Source organism: Protopterus annectens, chromosome 11.part0 (genome assembly GCF_019279795.1).
Source record: "Protopterus annectens isolate FY-2018-M chromosome 11.part0, PAN1.0, whole genome shotgun sequence".
Classification (NCBI taxonomy): domain Eukaryota; kingdom Metazoa; phylum Chordata; order Ceratodontiformes; family Protopteridae; genus Protopterus; species Protopterus annectens.
Window position 1 is genome coordinate 57,731,274 of NC_056745.1, and position 19,752 is coordinate 57,751,025.

Below are 19,752 nucleotides of genomic sequence, written 5' to 3' on the forward strand. Positions count from 1 at the left end.
TGGGCCAGAAGGGTACCCTAATTGTGACATGGATGCAGTCTGTCATACTGAGTGCCTTAGGGAAAAATGCCACCCCATAAAAGGCACACATAGTTCTGCCTCTGTCCTGAAAGGCAGTGGGAAGTAGATGTACTGATCCATATGTGCAAAGAGTACATCCAAAAACTGCTGCAGTATCCTTGGGATAGAAGCCTGTGAGATACCCATTGTGTCCCCAGTCTGTCTCTGGGAGGTCCCCGTGGCAAGTATAGTGAGGGATTTACATACCTTTATATCCAGAGGTATAGGAAGTCCAGCATTCCTCCAATATCCCTATTGGGGTCATACATACTCACTAAGACCAGTATAATAATCCCAATCCACTCTGAATGCATCAAGTATCTCTTAGCAATGTTATACTGAGTTATTCTCTGTTTCTATCTCTGCCTTCTTGGAAAGCAAGCTCCATTGGGTGCAGCTGGATTTGGCACGGCCAAGACAAGCAAATCACATCTGGAAGTAGTAAGGCTAACATCAAGTGATTTTGACAGATTGCAAAGCAGACAGGACTGGTGAGACTCTGCTTCGCATAACATATCCATGGATGCTGCACAAAGGCAAGAAAATTCCACTATGAATCTCAAATAGGCAAGAGTATACTTATTAGCATATGCTAAGTTATCACCCCTCATTTACATCTCATTAACAGTTCATTTGCTTATGCTTATTCGCAGCTACCAGACGTTAGCATAAGTGGCCTCTGTCAGTCGTATATCAGCTGCTTTCCTTCACGGACAGCTCAGATATTTTTTACTCATCTACAAAATGTCTAGAAATACCATCCATTTTTGTAACTGATAAGTCATAACCAATAAGAGTCTAATGATGAAAAAAATAAGCCTATCAAGCAGAGGAAGAATAAATAAAATGGAGAAGGAAAGTAACACAAAAAGGATAAAACGGATGCATATAACTTCAAGCCAAGGTACTAAAGAAACCTAAAAGCAAAAGCGTAAGAACTAATGAAAGCATATTTATTTATGTATTCATAGGTTCATAGATTAGTACTAAGCTAACTGCCCTTACGAGCCATTTTAAGCCTAGCCAATTATCCCTTGTGAGACTCAAACCCTGCACCTTGTGTTTGTAAGGCAAACACCTTAACCATTAGGCCACCGTCCCAACCCCTATTCATTTTATTTGTTGCATTTCTTTACCAAGATTGTCTGACTGGGCCATGCAAGGCCCTTGTCATCGAAGAGACAGAGAGAAAGCTCTATGAACATAAAACATTTATACGTACATCATACTATGTTAATTATCACTGTATGAATCTCACTTGGATGTTACAAAATCAGCATACTGTGGCTAGCTTTAGTTTAATGAAAAGCCAAACAAACAAGAGGATTTGTCGTTTTACAAGATGCATTTCTTTGTAGCCAGTGTAACCAAGGCATGGTTTACTTTGATTTACATATCATATCATATGAGTTTTTAACTTCTGAAACTACTATTTCATAGTTCCCTGAGTTAGTTACCAAAAATGAGAATAGCCTTGCTATTTTAAGGAAGATATGTAAGAGTTTGTATAAAAAGCTCGATATAGTAAGGTTCTTACTTAACTCTTACTCATATAGTGACCCTTTGAGTTCTGTATAGATGTCAGAACTGTGCTAAAATCTACTGATAGCCGCAAAAGCTGTAAGACATTTTGCACTGTCACATAATCCACTGAAAACAAGAATGTGGCAGACCAAAAACCTGGTGATTGAGTAAAAGTAGAATTATTTTTGTAGCCATTGTAGCCAAGCAGTTTTCACTTGGATTTAGTTATTGATCTGATTTAACATAATAAACACAAGAATGTTCACTTTATTTAAAATATGAATTTATGGTTCTAAAAATACTATTTTATAATAGATGGAGTACACTGATTTATACTCAAAAAATGATAGGATGATAACTTTTCTGTAACTTCTGTATAACAAGCTTGTTTCAGCAAAATTCATAAAACGACCTTGGTATTAATAATAATTCTTGGGCTGTCACCCAAATGGCAGGATCCACAGATGGACATTGGAAGTATAATGACAGCTTTAACAGCTATAATACATTTTCAGCTCTCTCTCACACACACACACACACACACACACACACACACACACACACACACACACACACACACACACACACACACACACACACGTGTGGCAGAGCAAAGTGTAAAACAGATTGTAAATCTGATTATTGATTACAGGTAACCTGTCATCTAGCTGCCAATTGTTTGGCAGTGTGGGGAGACTTACAACTTTTAAAGCTGTTAGTTCCTGCTGTGACACATACTTTTTTTTAGCTGGTAGTACATCAGGGTAGCTAAAGCTCCTCATGAGTTGCAAAGAATTATGATCGGGTATCTGATCATAACTACCGTTTGTTGTGTTCTTCCAAGAAATACACCTCTCAGGCTTGTACCCACCTTCTAAAAATATAAAAATCATTTGCATGGAAGACTCTGATTGTGTTTTTATCTCATATTTTATGGGTACATGAAAATGTCTGAGTTTTGGACTGTTGCAAAGTCATTTAACATTTCCTGTAACACACGTGTTTTTTATAGCGTAGACTTTTTCTGAGAACTTGTTTTCTTCTAAGTCCATTTCATCTAATAGTGCTTAAAGGTTTTGTAATTTTGCAGCTTGATCTGAACCATATCCATTTCCTTGAATTTATCATTAATGGCAGTTAAATTATTTATTTATTATTTATTTTTATTTTATTTACATTTGTTTACCGGGAAAGTCCAACTGGGCCAGAAGCTCTTTTTCACCGGAGGCCCAGCAAGAAAAGCTCCACAGAAATATAAGCAAAGTACAATAATTAGATAGTACAATAGTATACATATAGTAAGATGCAGAGTGCACATCATCTAGTTAGTCTATACAAGCCCGAAACACCACAAGCGCGAAACTTAAAATCCCAAACATACACTACAAACACAGCACACACATACACATACACATACACACACTATCCCGTCAAAATCAAACATGCAATCCTAAAATACAACTAAACAGGGGGGAAAGCCCCCCTACACCCCCCATGTGGGGGGCTGCGCCCCCACCCCCCTACTTATATATTCTAACTCCAAGACCGCACAATCACACACACAAAGGTAACTCACACCCACACATTTCACAGCCCCTTGCACACACACATCACAACCAAAACACACACTAACATACACTGCAGCCCATAACCTACACACTCATACAGACTTACCTGCACTTACAACCATTCATACACCGCAACACCAGAAGCTTCGAACTTCGGGATTTTGAATTTCGCGCTTCTGGTGTTTCGTGATTTCAAGCATTCGGGCTTAGAATTAAAAAAAAACTGAAATTCGGTATTTCAGTTTTTCGAGATTCTAAAGGGAACCCATACACACACACACATACACACACACACATATATATATGCAGGTCTACTGCTTTTAGTCGAATTACATTTGTTTGAAAATGATGTCAGGCAGCCCATGTCACTGAAACCTCATTTGACTGAAAGCACATTTGGTCGAATTACATTTGGTCGAAAATGGTATTTAGCCCCTGCCCCACTGCAGTGTGACCCTGGAGTGAGAATATAAATTTAGGGGGGTGTGGGGGGCGCAGCCCCTCACATTTTTCAACCAGTTTTTAACTGATGTTATATATTTTAATGTATTTTTAATGGATACACATGTATATAATAGTGCATAAAATGCAATTATGTGGGGGGCTACGTCCTCACACCCCTCAATGTGGGGGTCTGTGTCCCCCACACCCACCCTTACTGAATATTCTCACTCCAGGGTCGCACTGCAGTGGGGCAGGGGCTACATACCATTTTCGACCAAATGTAATTCGATCCATGTATACATATATATAGGTTTACTATCAAAAGAACGAAAATCCAACTGCGAACGGTGATTTCCATGACGCATATCCTCGACTCATACATATTAAGTAGGTTGTAAGGTCAATGCAACAAGATGGACAAGTTTCTGTCGATCTTAATGATAGCAACTCCCATTGCCAACCATGCTTTGAGTCCCTGCCTTGTATACGTCCTTCTGAACAGACATACACATGAACGTCGACATTCTGACTGTCGCTCCTACCATGTTCGAGGGGGAGGCTGTCGTGCAACTTAATATCGACATTTTGACTGTAAACCTATAGATATATATATATATATATATATATATATATATATATATATATATATATGTGTGTGTGTGTGTGTGTGTGTGTATATCTATATATAGATATATATATATATATACATATATATATATATATATATATATATATATATATATATTTATTTTTTTTTTGAGTAGTAATAAACACTGAGGAGATGGAGAAAATTAGGTAAGGAGTGGACAGTGTGTTGAGAGAGTTATAGCTATCTTGTCAGTCAGGTCTGGTGCAGGAGCAATACCAGTTCTTGGATAGATGTTCGAATAGTAGTTCTTTAAAACTGGTAGATCCTGGTGATTTTTGGAGGGTGTGGGGTAGAGAGTTCCATAATTTGGCTATTTGATTTGAGAATAGGGCTTTTCCATGAGTGTTGCTAGCTTTGTTTACTGTGAGAAAGTTTCTGTCTGCAGATCTTAGACTTCTTGGGCATTAGTAAGGAACAACAAGTTCCTTGAGGGATGGGCAACTGTCAGGATGGAAGATGATACTGTGTGTGAATTTAAGTTGGTAGAGAGGAAGAAGGTTAGGTAGCTCGAGGCAATTTAATTTAATGGAAATATCAAGTCAGTTGTGATAGATGTACCAAGTCAGTTGTGTTTGTAAGATAATACCCTGCATGTTCTGTTTTAACACAGACAGAAAGAGGGACATTCAATGCTGTAGCAATAAAGTCACCACAAATAGCTACCAAAAATACTGGAGTATTGTTTTGAAGTGATAAGAGAAGAATAAAGGGGCAACACTGACCAGGTTGTAATGGCTAGGTTGAATACACAACAGAAATGCTGCTGATTGCATATGGAGCACCTAGGCATTGAAGCTGGGATTATATTAACAGAATTATAGAGTGTATTACAAGGGTGACAGTTTTTGGTTGTAGCAAGTTATTGGTTGTAGCAGAAGGATTAAATGATTCACAAAGGAGATCACAAAGTGTTTGCAAAGTTTGCTGTGGAAGAAATAACTTAGGTTGTAAAGTGGTGTGCCCAAAATAGAGTGGATTTACAGCAGTGCGATAAAATAAGTTACATAAGATTGGAAAGGCAGAATAAGTCAAGAAAGAACAACACTGACTTTAGCAATAAAGCATTTTGCATTTCTAATATATTTAGTTACTTGTTGAAAAACAAAGCAAAAAATACATTTTGGGGAAGGTTCATTTCTACATGGTCACCTTGGAAACAACTCAAAGAGAGATGGAAAGGAGAGAGAGGTGAAAAGTTATAAAAAATAAGTGAAGGTATTTATATAAACTAATATATAAAATATAAAAAAATAAGTGAAGGTAATTTTATATACAACTGGACAATTAGAATCAAATCAAGATTATTAACAAATGTTTGTGTATTTGAAAGGTTATAACAAATACAATACCGACTCTGTGAAACAGATTGTCATACAACTATTTAATAAGAATCAATATTCTGTATGTTAAAAAGAAAAGAGGTGCTGTGAAATGGTAGCTACATTATTTTGCTTCTAATCATTACTACAATCAAGTCTTCAGATTTTGGAAAGCCAGTAATCTTGAATTTCATTTATAATTTGTAAGCAGCGTCAAAAGGGCTTGTAAATATATACATATGTATTCATAGTTACTGTAAGGCATGCAGACAATATTGCAATATCTGTAAAGTTTTAATTGCCTGTAAATAATTATAGAATTTCCTTTTTCTAAGAACACATTCTAAAATGATGAAATGTAAGTACAGTTAATATTGTTTACAATGCTTGAATCTCTTAAACACCATACTTTATGTTTAATGGTATATTTGTTAAAGCTTTAGCCATTCCAGTAAAGTTTATTTTAATTAAAACAAACTAAAAAGTATTTCTGCAGGGGGCAAGGTTCCATGCCTCCACAAACCGAGATCATAAATATGCTGACTCTATGGTAGCACAATTTTAAGGAAAAGGAAATATTTCTTAACCTCGCATTGCTTCATTCACTTTTGAAATACTGCATACTGTTCAGTGGAAGTGGCATTCATCTAAACCTAACCGACAAGTTCGATTATGATCAAACACATTTCAGGGACAGCAATGTGTCCCTAATGAAATAAATAACATTTTGGCTGCAAGGTGTAGTGCTAGGTCAAAGAAAATTAAAATAGAATTTAATAATGCGACTTATGACTTAATGTGTTTGCAGTAGCACGGTCTAGTTGATAATAACAGAAAACTGGCTAAAGTGGAGAATCTGTCAAAACTTTTGGTGGATCCAAACATTTTTTTTTGGAAAAAAAAATGGGAATAGTAAGTGACAGGAATGCTACAAATGAACTGCAGGATATTAGTCCAATGAAACAGGTTCAGTCGTAGTGAAACTCCATACATAAGGATAAGTGTGCTGTGTTGCTTACACAATGTACCATTTCATCTCCTTCCTTCTTTTCTCTTTCTATGGTACTATCAAGAGGAACCAGTGATGTGGAGTCCTCTTTTGTTGATTAGTGTTATGTGCATGGTGCCCCAGTGTACAGTATGATTTTGTTTTCATATCTGCATATCATATAACATTTAGCTTCTGAAAATACCTCACTTAACAAAATGTTTGAAAGCTGCTCTAGAAAGAAAATATTTATCTGCTACAGTCTGAATTTATGCGATAAATGAACTTGCAGGTAAAACAGTACATGAAGTAATTAATAATCAGCTTTTATAATTAGTTGGCTATACAATACAGGGCCAACTGTGCACTGACTGGATACATTCTAAGGTGGTAACAAAGGCCTCTGTAGAGAGAGTATCAAACAATAATAGTTTTAATTATGGATATTTTGTCATTAATTTTCCAGCTTGATATTATACTTTTTTTGTAGATCCCACAAGGATAATCAGACAGCCAGAATACAGAACTGTTCAACGATCCCACAGAATTACATTTGAGTGCAAAGTGAAACATGATCCCTCTCTCAGTGTAGCAGTAATATGGCTGAAGGATAAAGAACCGTTAGCAGATGATGAGCGGTATGTGAAGTTAATAAAGTATTGCTGTTTTGTAAAATGTTTGATTCTGACTTTAACTGTACATTTTCTCAAAATTAACTGATGCTTTTTATTTAAAATGCTTTGAAAGTCTGAGTCTGGTAACTACAAAGTGTGGATATTTTTAAACTGCTGAAGACTTATTCTTCACAAATCGATCATGACAACACTACAAGCTTACACTAGATTAAAATCTGTATCTCATAAATATGAAGTAAAGCTTTAAGAACATGTTTAGTTTCAAATAAAAATTTTCAGAGAAAGTTCAGGCTTCTTGTGTTGTTATACTTTCAGGTTCTACAGTATTGTTAATATATGCCTAAAACAATTTAACTATAACCATGTATTCTCTTTGCCCTGTGAATGGATTTTGCAATGACCGAAGTCCCTATTTCCATGTATGAGTATGCTGGTATAGAAATGATTGGTATTAGTTTTGATTTTATTTTCCATTTCTTAAGCGGGTAAATGAACTGATCTGTTGACTGATTTTAGCCACAAGCTGGGAAAAAGGCAAGCTGAGAGTTATAAAATGTTATCCATAAACAGTTAAAATGTCTGATGAAGTAATATATATATGTATATATATATATATATATATATATATATATATATATATATATATATATATATATATATATATGTATGTATAGTTGAAATCTATAAGAGCAAATGTTCATTTGACCTGCTTCACAAGTTTTCACAACAACAGGGTTATCCCCAATGTTCTACAGTCTTGGAGTTGGTCTTTATAATTAGCAGGGGGTGTGGGAGGTGCAAGGAGGCTTTCCACCCTGAAAAAATTGATATTATATATATATATATATATATATATATATATATATATATATATATATATATATATATATCTTTTGGAGAGTTCAATAATTTTAGCTCTTTGAAGAGTTCACTTTTTGATGATAGACTAGGTAGCTATGAAATAAATTAGACATGAGCTAACATAAAACAGTGATCTGGCATAAAATAAAAAAATAAAATGTGTTGCAATTATTTATCAAAGTTACATTGAAGTGTAAATGGGTTTGCCAAAGTCATGAAACAACAGACATTATGGGCCAGAATCAAAGAAGCCTACACTAAGTGTACACTAAATGTACAGGTTATGTATTCAATAAAATTCTTATAACATGTTTTGTGCTTTCTAGTCACTCAGAAATGTTACACTAAGTGTACATGTAGTCTACACTTTGTGGTAACCTTTATGAATTCCTGTCAATATTTAAAACTGCAAGAATATCAGTAGGAAAACTGAAATTAGGAGGAAGAAGGTGTGAGTTATGTCTGTGTTGTCTGTTCACTCAGAGCAGTGTACACTTAGTGTAGGAGGAAGAAGGTGTGAGTTATGTCTGTGTTGTCTGTTCACTCAGAGCAGTGTGCACTAAGTGTAGGCTTTATTGAATCTGGCCCTATGTATTATGTATTTATTTATTTTGACTGTCTTAGCATGTTTAGAAATACCAGGAGTGATTAAATGTAGTGAATGCTTCATTTATGTTAGAACATTGTTAACAGTGGAAAATTAAGTCTCAGATGTTAGAAAGTAAATGAGTTTATGGGCCTGCTTGAGCTGTGAAAGAACCTCATTGTGTTAATTGCAATGTGGTTATGAAACCTTTGGTGTGGATCGAGGGTAATCACCACAGGATTTTTGCTTAATGGCTTGAAAAGTGGGGCTAAACCAGCGGTCACTGAGAAGTCTTGGAAAGGCATGTGCAAGCTTATGAATTGTATCAGAAACTGAAGAGTTACATTTGTAGATGTACTTTGGGGTCTGGATTGAGAAAATGTTACAAAGATGTACTACATCGTTTTGAGACGTTGTATAATAGTGTTACTGTAGCCACTATAAAGAAGAAGGATGACATTAGCATGCAAAGTAAGTGAGGGGAGAGACGAGAGGTCATTTATTTAAAATTTAAAAAGGATGATGCAAAATATTGAACCCTGTGCAACTCCAGAAATGGGGTTGTGTGCCTAGAAAAAATATACCTAAATGATATTTGACAGATCTATTTAAGAAATGTCACTATAAATGTTTTGGCTATCATCAGGAAAGTGCAAAGACTTTAGTTTATGAAGAAGAAAAACAGAGTGCTTAACCTGGTTAGATTTGAAAGTACAAGTCGTGCAGATTGATTCACAGACACTCTTTGGACTGGTCAGTGTTCGTAGTGTCGAGAGTATCTTTGCCACAGTACTGATAGACTAAAAGACACACAGATTGTAAACAGATCTGTGCATCTGTCAATGCACGCCCAGAATGCCGCATGCTAAAATAAATGATGAGCTCAGCAGCAGTTTGATACATTTTTTATTTCAGAGATACAGGGGGCGGGGGGTTCTACACATGCACATTAGTATCCTGGAAAAATGCAGCTGAGTAGTTACAACTGGAACGTTGGGAAGAAGAGCATAGATGAAAAAGGGCACACAGTATAGCAGGCAGTGTCCCTTGCAGTGCATATCTATATTTAGCATTTGGAATTCATGGTAATGTTGCACAGTGCAGCACTTTTGTATTCCTTACATGTATAAACCTTGCTTGTCACTGCAGATATGTTTTATGCAAATAGGAGCATGAGATGAGAAAATGCATATGCTTACATAATGTGCCAATCACACTCACACACACACACACACACACACACACACACACACACACACACACACACACACACACACACACACACACACACACACATATATATATATATATATATATATATATATATATATATATATATACACACACACACACACACACACAGAGATAGAGAGTGAGTTCAAGAATGATTAACAGAAAGTTTATTTCAAAGAAATGCATAATGTTGGAAAAAAAAGGACTATTGATGGTATTTTATGATGACATTTTTGGTTATTTGAGTTGTTAGGCTAATACTTAAAAATAATTTGTGTAGATTGGTAATGCCTACTGTCAGACTATACCCCACAGTTGTAGATGTTTGTGTTTGTGCACCAGTACCAATTCACACTGTGTGGTGCTGTTTATTCCACTATTGTGTGAACATGGAATTACAATGCATAATTTAGGGGGCTGCGTGGATTTGCTCCTGCTGAAGAGCTTATTCTATTTTAATGTTTCAGATGAAATGACTTTTCATTTTTCAACCAAACATTTTATATATGTATATATATATATATATATATATATATATATATATATATATATATATATATATATATATATATATATATATATATATATATATATATATATATATATATATATATATATATATATATATATATATATATATATATATATATATATATATATATATATATATATATATATATATATATATATATATATATATGGGTCTATGTCACATAATCAAACATCCAAATGTTCGACTTTCATATGTCCAAGACCATAGACTGCCTATGGCATTATAACAAGCCAACTACGGCAAGTTTATTAATCCCTAATCTCAGTCAGATCCTACTCTGAGCATGACCATATCTACCTTGTTTTTCCATAACTGATAATTTGCTCTTGAGCAGCGCCTCCTAAGCGTTTACTCTGAAGCCTAGTTTTCTTTCACTCTATTCCTGATTAGCTGTTACTATGTAATTTTACGATCTTTCTAAGCCTGTCCTGAACCAGCATAGTCCTCCTTAGTGTTTGTTTAATGATGACTGACTATTGTTGCCATTAAATAGGTAGGAACAACATTTATTTGTATCCTCTTGTTACTACTAATTCTAGGGACATATAACTCTGGCAGAAAGTGTTTTATTGCTACGCAGCATTTAAATAATTGCTTGACTATGTTTTACATCTGCTGCTACCAGGGTTAGGTTATTGTGTAACTGCTATTTTACTTATCTGCCTCTGTGACTGAATAGTTCCATCTGTAATACAAAGATATTGCACTGTTTATTTGCTGTCTACATATAAATATAGGTGAATGTTTAGTATAATATACATCTACATATAAGTATAGGTGAATGTTTAGTATAATATACTCTGCACTGTTTTATTTGCTATCTACATATAAGTATAGGTGAATGTTTAGTATAATATATCCACTCTTAACTTGCTATGTGCTAACTCTTGTTTCTTATAACTTCCTTGTCTCTCTTGCCTCCTTGAGTTCCCTGCTCTACTTGTGCTTCCAGCACTAATCAGTCTGAACCTAAAGGAACCCCTGCAACTAACTGCGATACACCTCACAGCCTATCTGCCCTACAAACCCTATAACAAGGATACAAGAAAAGTATGTGTATTAAACAACTCCTGCCTGAATTGTAATTCTACTAGTATACCACTGCTACAGGTGGTAATTTATGTATTGAGCTAAGGCAGCCAGAAGCTCCCCCCATTCTATACATAAATCGCTCTCTCTCTCTCTCCCATCCTCTTTAGAATCCCTCCTTTTGATTAAGCGCCCACCTTTCCCTTGATTTCTCCATCTGACTCCTTCTTACATCTGCCTGCATTTTAGGCCTGTCCACTAGGTGGCACCCTTTACCCAGCCTCACCCCCTTCTCATCCTCTCTATTACATAGCGTCTTACCTATTTCTCCTTTTGTACCTGCATTGCTATCCTGTTCTCCCACTTTACTCGTTTCTTGTCTACTACTACCTTTCCTAGGAACACTTCTCTCTGGCCTTCATCTCATCTGGCTTTTAAAGCTTACCTTCACATATTAGTCCTGCTGATTGTTTTTCCTCTACAACTGCTCCAGTCTTTGTATCTACCCGCTCCCTTTGCCCAGCAGGCTCACTCCACTCCCTTCTATGCCCCCAATTTCCACCCGCCCCCAGGGGTCCTACTCTTATACTTTCTAACCACACCTCTTCATAGGTTCGGCATTTACAAGCCTAGCCCCATTTTGCATAGGAGTCTTTTGGGTGATGAATCTATCCTCCAGCATGTCCTATTATAATAGCCGTGTCGTTTAAGTCTTCCCATTACCCCTCTCCACTTCCTATTGGCCATCTTCTCTTTCATCTCCTATCCCTAACCACTCCCCTCCATAATCTCCACTCCCTCCTATCTTTACTCACTCCCACCTTAAATACTTACATCTACACATACATAGAACAAATAGCTAATCCTTCCAAATGGCTAATCCAACCAACCCTTTTCTAATTCTACTCTGTTTCACTATTTTACCACTACCACTTCTAACCGGTGCCTATCTACTCTCCTCATATGAACACCCAATATATCCATATACTAACTACCCCAACCAACAAACCAACTCTCAACCCTTACCACACCTGCATGACCATACCAACATAACATACTCACCTAGCTACCTACATGCAAAGTATCATAGAACACGACACATTAAATATAATACACTATATCTCAAAAGAGTGTTACCTCTTTACAGCAAATTCCCTAACCCAAGCTATCTTGTACAACTCCTCACAGTAAAGGACGGTGATATTCATCCTAACCCTGGCCCAAACAGCAACCCCTATCTCTCTCTTCACAACCATAATCAGTCTTGCAATTATCCCCTTACCAAACCTTCAAACTCTCTCCTACTAGCTCATCTTAATATACATAGTATCAACAACAAAGTGACTCAACTCCATGCTCTCCTAGAAGAATATTCCTTTGATATTGTCTGCGTAACAGAAACATGGCTAAAACCTGCCATCAAAGATAATGAAATTATCACACCTGGATATAATATCCTAAGAGTTGACAGAGTAGCTAAGAAAGGTGGTGGGGTTGCTATTCTATTTAAATTTGGCTTGCAGTTAACAACTTACAACTGTAATATACCCCTAGACTCCAATACTGAGAATCTCATCTCTAAACTTGAACTTAACAATTCTAAATCAGTCTATATTATTTGTATGTATTTGCCCCCCCCCCGGTAATAACATAGCCACCTTGGAAAATATCCTCTGCTGGCTATCCCAACACCTGCCTCAACAAACCATAATCCTAGGCGATATAAATTTAGACTGGAATTCCTATAGCAGTAATCTTCCTACCACCCACATAAACCTATATGGTTTCTCTCAAACCATTACCTCCCCCACCAGAATAAATAAAGCTAACAAGAAAGCTAGCATACAAGACTGGATTATTATAAACAGTCATACTCACTACTATGATTCTGGAACCCTCCCTCATGATATAAGTGACCACTCACTTACCTACATCGTCAGACTAAAAGCAAACACCCCTACTCCAATCTCTATCAGACAAATTAGATCCAAAAAGAAATTTAACCCTGATTTATTTCGAATGGAACTAAGAGCATGCAATTGGGGTCCCTTAAAACACCTCCCTTTAGATGAAGCCGTTAATTTCTTTAATACTACCTTCCTTTCCATTCTCAATCATCATGCTCCAACCAGATCTATTAGCATTAAGGCCAACTCTGCCCCATGGCTATCCAATGATCACCACGCTCCAACCAGATCTATTAAAATTAAGGCCAAGTCTGCCCCATGGCTATCCAATGAAACCAATCATAAAATTCATCTCAGAAATAAATATTGGGCCAAATGGAGAATGACTAAAAAACCCTGTTGATCAACAAACCTTTAGACAACTTAGAAATTACATTAAGAAGGCCATACTCTCTGATAAACAATACTGCTACTTACAATATCACCAATCTAATCACAATAACCCACAGAAATTCTGGACTAACATTAAGCAGTTACTCCACCCAGGTCAATCCACTACACCAAACCCTCAAAATACAGATTGGAAAAATCCCATTCATACAGCTAATACCTTCAATACCTTCTTTACAGATGCTATACACAACACTAGCTAGTCAACTATCACATAATACCTTCACACCACCTTCATACTCCTCTACCACACCCACACTTTTCATTTCAAAACTGTCCAAACCACATTTATCCAAACCCTATTGAATGCATTGAAACCATGCTCCCCTTCTGCAGACCTACTGCCTTCTCAATATCTGCAGCTATCATCCAAGGCCGTTGCCTATCCTATTTCCATACTGATCAACAGAACTATTACTGAAGGTTACATCCCCACCTTATGGAAAGTCTCCTATATTATCCCCCTACATAATGGTGGACATTCCATTGAGCTATCAAACTATCGCCCCATTGCCCTACTTTCGGCTTTAGCTAAAATTATGGAAAAATAGGTTCATAGGTTCATAGGTTCGTACTAGGCTATCTGCCCTAGGGCATTTATAAGCTTAGCCAGAGTGTATGTGGCTTACACCACCCCTTGGATGAGAATACTAAGCCCTTTTAGGGTTTAGTTTACTATGCCTCTGTCTAGTAGTGACAAAGAGATGACCCCATTTCTCTTGAATAGAGTCAGTGAGTGGCTCTGCCTAACATGGACTGGGATTCTGTTCCAGAGTGTAGGGAGCCTCTGGGTTATGAATCTGTCCCTCCAGCACGTTCTATTTATTTCTGTGTTGAGGTTTAAGTCACTTGTTCTCGTGGCTCTGATGGATTTGGATTTTCTGAGGTGGAGCATGTCCATTAATTCAGGATTGGACATGGCCTTGTACGCCAGGCACAGATCACCTCTGAGTAGGCACTGAATAGCGCTGGAGTTTTTTCAGTCGGGCAGCATATGACATATGTTTAAGACCCTTTATCCTCTTGGTGAGAAACTTTTGGGGTCTTTCTAACTGCTGCAGGTGTCGGATGAGATACATCCCAAATGGGGCATTGTACTCAATCATTGGCCTGATAAGAGAAGAGTACAGGGGCACAATAACCTCTCTTGATCTAGATGTGAAACCCTTCATGATAAGGTGGGCAGTATAGAAGGTCTTCCTAACCACTTTGGCAATGTGAGTGTCAAATGAGAGGTTACTGTCAACCTGGGTCCCTAGGTCCCTGATTATCTCTTCCGTACTTAATGGATTACTGCCTATGTGGTAATTTGTTTTCCCAAAGGGTATGACTATACATTTTTGGCTAGCTTAAGGCCATGGCTCTGGCACCAATTATCCATTTCTATGAGGCCTCTCTGAAGGATGTTTGTGTCCGCTGGAGTATCAATTATGTTTGCAGTCATCTGCGAACTTTGTCAGCCACAATCCTCCTATGTTTGCCTGTACAATAAATGCCAAACAAGAGGGGTCCCAGGACTGAGCCTGTGGGGACACGCCAGTGACTGGCTTAGAGTCTGACATAGCTCCAGCAACTCTGACCCTGTGGGTTCTGTCCTTGAGCCAGTTTGCAACCCATCTTGTGACATATGGGTTTACATTTAAGCTGGTGAGTTTGTCTATGATGCCCGAGTGGGTATTGTGTCAAAGGCTTTTGCAAGGTCAAGGTAGGCTGTGTGAACTGCCTTACCCTCATCAATGGCCTTAGTGACTGGTTCAAAGAAGTCGACCAAGTTCAGAAGGCAGGATCTGCCCTTGACAAAGCCAAATTGGGTAGGATCCAATGTCTGTAGGTCCCCAATGTCTTTGTTTATGAGTTCCGTAATGATCCTCTCCATAGCTTTGCAGACCAGGCTCGCCAGGCTTATGGGGGGCGTATTTCCCCGGGTCCGGAGAAGCACCTTTGTGAAGTGGGACCACTGTTGACTCTTTGGGTACTTATCCTGTGGTAAGGCTAAGATTAAACAGCAGCCTTATGTGTGGGTTTAGTTCCTCTTGGAGTTCATGTAGCACACAGCCGGACACCATCCGTCCCATTGATGCTGTGTTTTTAGCTTTAGAGAGGGTGGCTCTCACCTGGGCATCTGAGATGTTAGGAGGAGAAATTTGCACTGAATCTGTCTGCCAGAATGTTGGCAATGTCAGTGGGTTCAGTGTATTTTGTGTCATTTTGGACTAACTCTGAGCATATCTGGGAGTTTCCACCCAGGTTTCTAACATAGCTAAAGAAGGCCTTGTGATTGTCTTTTGTGTCATTTTTTGCTAGTACTGATCAGAGATGCCTTTCCTTTTAGGGATTTTGCCTCCTTCTGTTGTAAAGTTTGTTTATGGCTGGGGTCCACCAGACCAGTCAGCTGCCTTTGGGGAATGGGTCTTGGTTTTATTTGGGATTGCTTGATCCATGCATTCTTGAAGGTGCCCATAGAAGGCGGATTCAGCAGTGTGGGTTGTGGTTTGCTTTTGAGAAGTTCTTCACTGTGGTCGAGATTAATTTATGGTCTGATCTTACCATAGAGGGATGTACTTCCAGTGTGGAGCATTTTGTCCCCATGTTTGCGATGATCAGGTCTAGTATATTGCCTCCTCTTGTGGGAATGGTGACTAGTTGTTCCATTGCATTTGAGTTTATGAATTCTAAGAACCTTTGGGCTAGAGTGTTGGGGCTTGAGTAATGTTCCCAGTCTATGTTTAGTCTCCCAAAATGATGGAGACATTCATACTCTTCAGTGTCTTCAGGAAGGTTGTGTGGGGTTCCTGAGTTTGAGAGGGTGGTCTGTAGCATGCTACAAACTGTAAGGCAGTTTTGCCTATGGTTAGTTGCACCTGGATAGTCTCCGATGCACTAACCTGGAGGTGTGGGTATCTTTGATGAAAATGGATACTCCCCCACCTTTTGTGGTTCTTTCCAAGTTTTGGGGCTGGAAAGCATGATATGAGGTAAAACCTGATAGTGCCGGGGTGCTCTCAGGAGCCTTGAACCAGGTTTCAGTCACTGCACAGACATCGATGTTCTCCATACTGAGAAGGGCTTCGAGGGCATCTTGAGGTTTAGACTTCTGGCATTGAGCAGCATTACCCTTAGTTTTTTCCACTTGTGTTTTCTAGGGAGGTAGGTTTGTCATTTGAGCCTTGCCTAAAAAGGCACTATGGGGTGGCAAGAGCCTTGGCCAATATCCGGTGACAGGTGCAAACCATCCCTTGCGCAGCGTGGCTTGTCAAGCATGTCATCCCAAGCAGACAGACACTTAGAATGACACCAGTAATTAAGCCAATTGTTAAAACTGATCATTTTGTCTTTGTACTGTGGCATCATTCTTGGTGAGGGTAAGATGCTGCTCAGGGTCAGGGTCATACGGCCTGGGCTACATAATCAGAGAGCTCCTCTGTCTCTTTTCATGTAGTCCAGGGAGGTACCGCCTCAGGTCGTTTACACCTGCATGTACAATGACTGAGTCATATTTGTACTTGCTGTGGAGTGACCTGAGTGCGATTCTAGCTCCCGACAGGCAGCTTACTGTGACCCTATCCTTGTTCAGTCTGTGCCTGACTATGGAGTCACCTATTACAAGTGTGTCTGGCATGTTGTTTGGCCTTAAGGGCTGTGACTGTTTAGCACACTGACTTTGTGAACTATGTGTTGCATTTGCTATGTCTTGAGGTGGTGGTTGCTTGGGTGTCTGCTTTGGAGGCCTCTGTTGTTTTGGTAGATTTTAATCAGTTTTGTGTGTTTATGTGTTTGGTTTGCAGTTGTGATAGTTCTATGTGAGACTGGGTTTGTGGTGTGCGTGGTTACCTTCTCCTCCTGACTGGTCTTGCCAGTACTGAATTGAGAGAGCTCAGCCTCCAGTTTGGCTATATAGTTGCATCTCTCGCATATATTTGTATTTGTTGGGAGGAGGAGAGGGTTGTCTGTGTACATGAGGCAATTGTAACATTGCCTCAGGATTCCCAGATTCACCAGCTGAACAGGAGAGGACGCTAGCAACTGACCCTTCGACATGCTAGAAATAGTGAAAAAGATTGCTGTGTAACTGAGTCAGAAAGGACCTATAGGGAAATGGGTACTCAAGGGAAATTAGGTGAATGAAGTACTTTTTGTTTGTTTAAGAGTGCTTTACCTGTATACAAAATGCTTTAGGAGCAAGTGCTGAGCTTTTCAGATAGAGTATAGGCTGTTTAGATTGCAAGTAGAACAGTTCTAAGGGAAAAATTGAAGAGCAGACTTGGCGAAAAAGTTTAACCTTGTTTAAAAAGCCGCAAAGGAACTACAAAAGAGCTAGGAATGGTCCCAAACAACCAATTACTAACAGCTTCTTGTGCTGAGGTCACTTCCCCAAGGATAGATAGGCTGCTCAAGGCTCCCCACTCCCACTGGTGAGCTTTATCCAAGTAAGGTAATGGACAACACAGGAACTACACCACAGCCCAGAATACAGCAATGCCTGTATACTGGTCTAAACTAGTCGAAAAAAGCGGGAAAACAAGGATTATTTTTTTGTTTTTTTTGCAGAAATACACAGAAAATGCAGAGACAGTGATAAATTAGTTACACAGGCTAGCACACTTTAGTGGGCAGCCTCCACAGTTCAATTAAACAAACAAACAAGCAAACTTTCGACTAAATTCGACTAAATGTAACTTTAAGTGCAATTTTAAAATAAATGCAGTAATCAGTAAAAACAGTTCAGGCTAGTTTAAAGTAAGCAGCAGAAGCTATTTTCAGTGAAAAAGCAAAGATACTTAAATCCAGAAAGTAGTCGCTGAAGTTCCTTGCTGCTAGGACCACTCTGTAAACCTACGTGGAGCTTGTCTGAGCAGTATAGCCAGAAAAAAACGCCCAGAGGCGGATTTTAAGCAGTGAACTACAAAAGAGCTAGGAATAGTCCCAAACAACCAATTACTAACAGCTTCTTGTGCTGAGGTCACTTCCCCCAAGGATAGGTAGTCTGCTCAAGGCTCCCCACTCCCACTGGTGAGCAAAGAAACTTCCTTTTATCCAAGTAAGGTAATGGACAACACAGGAACTACACCACAGCCCAGAATACAGCAATGCCTGTATACTGGTCTAAACTAGAAAACAAGGATTTTTTTTGTTTTTTTTTTTGCAGAAATACACAGAAAATGCAGAGACAGTGATAAATTAGTTACACAGGCTAGCACACTTTAGTGGGCAGCCTCCACAGTTCAATTAAACAAACAAACAAGCAAACTTTTGACTAAATTCGACTAAATGTAACTTTAAATGCAATTTTTAAAATAAATGCAGTAATCAGTAAAAAAACAGTTCAGGCTAGTTTAAAGTAAGCAGCAGAAGCTATTTTCAGTGAAAAAAAGCAAAGATACTTAAATCCAGAAAGTAGTCGCTTTTTCGAGTTCCTTGCTGCTAGGACCACTCTTTAAACCCACGTGGAGCTTGTCTGAGCATTATAGCAGTATAGCATAAACAACTACTCCACCACTTAATCAAAAACAGTCTACTTTCCAACTGTCAACATTGATTCAGACACTCACACAGTTCTACCACTGCCCTCCTTTCCTTTACTGACTACATTAACAGGAACCGAAACCTAAATAATCTTTCTTCTGCTCTATTTATCGACCTGTCTAAAGCATTTGATATGGTAAACCACCAGATTCTCATTAACATACTTAAATCTCTGTCATTAGACCCACTTTCCATAAAATGGTCCCAATCTTACCTTGACAAACGACAGCAAGCAGTACTTTGGCATAACTCCTTATCCACCCAACTATCTGTTTCCTTAGCTGTCCCTCAGGGGTCCATACTAGGACCTTTTATTTTCTCTATATTTATTAACAACCTTCATCTAGCTATCCCACAAGCCACTTGCATACAATATGCTGACGACTCCACATTATTATGCTCAGCTACATCCTCCCATGACCT

The 19,752-nt window shown here is 38.3% G+C and overlaps 1 protein-coding gene across 16 annotated transcripts in view; it reads left to right on the forward strand.

Annotated features, from left to right (window-relative positions):
- Positions 1–19,752, forward strand: part of NRCAM (neuronal cell adhesion molecule) — a 1,614,235-nt gene that overhangs the window by 1,343,076 nt on the left and 251,407 nt on the right. For all 16 annotated transcript variants that reach the window (XM_044087425.1, XM_044087435.1, XM_044087431.1 and 13 more), the window contains one exon: positions 7,043–7,190. In XM_044087425.1, coding sequence (XP_043943360.1) covers positions 7,043–7,190 — 148 coding nt within the window. The remainder of the gene's footprint in view (positions 1–7,042; positions 7,191–19,752) is intronic.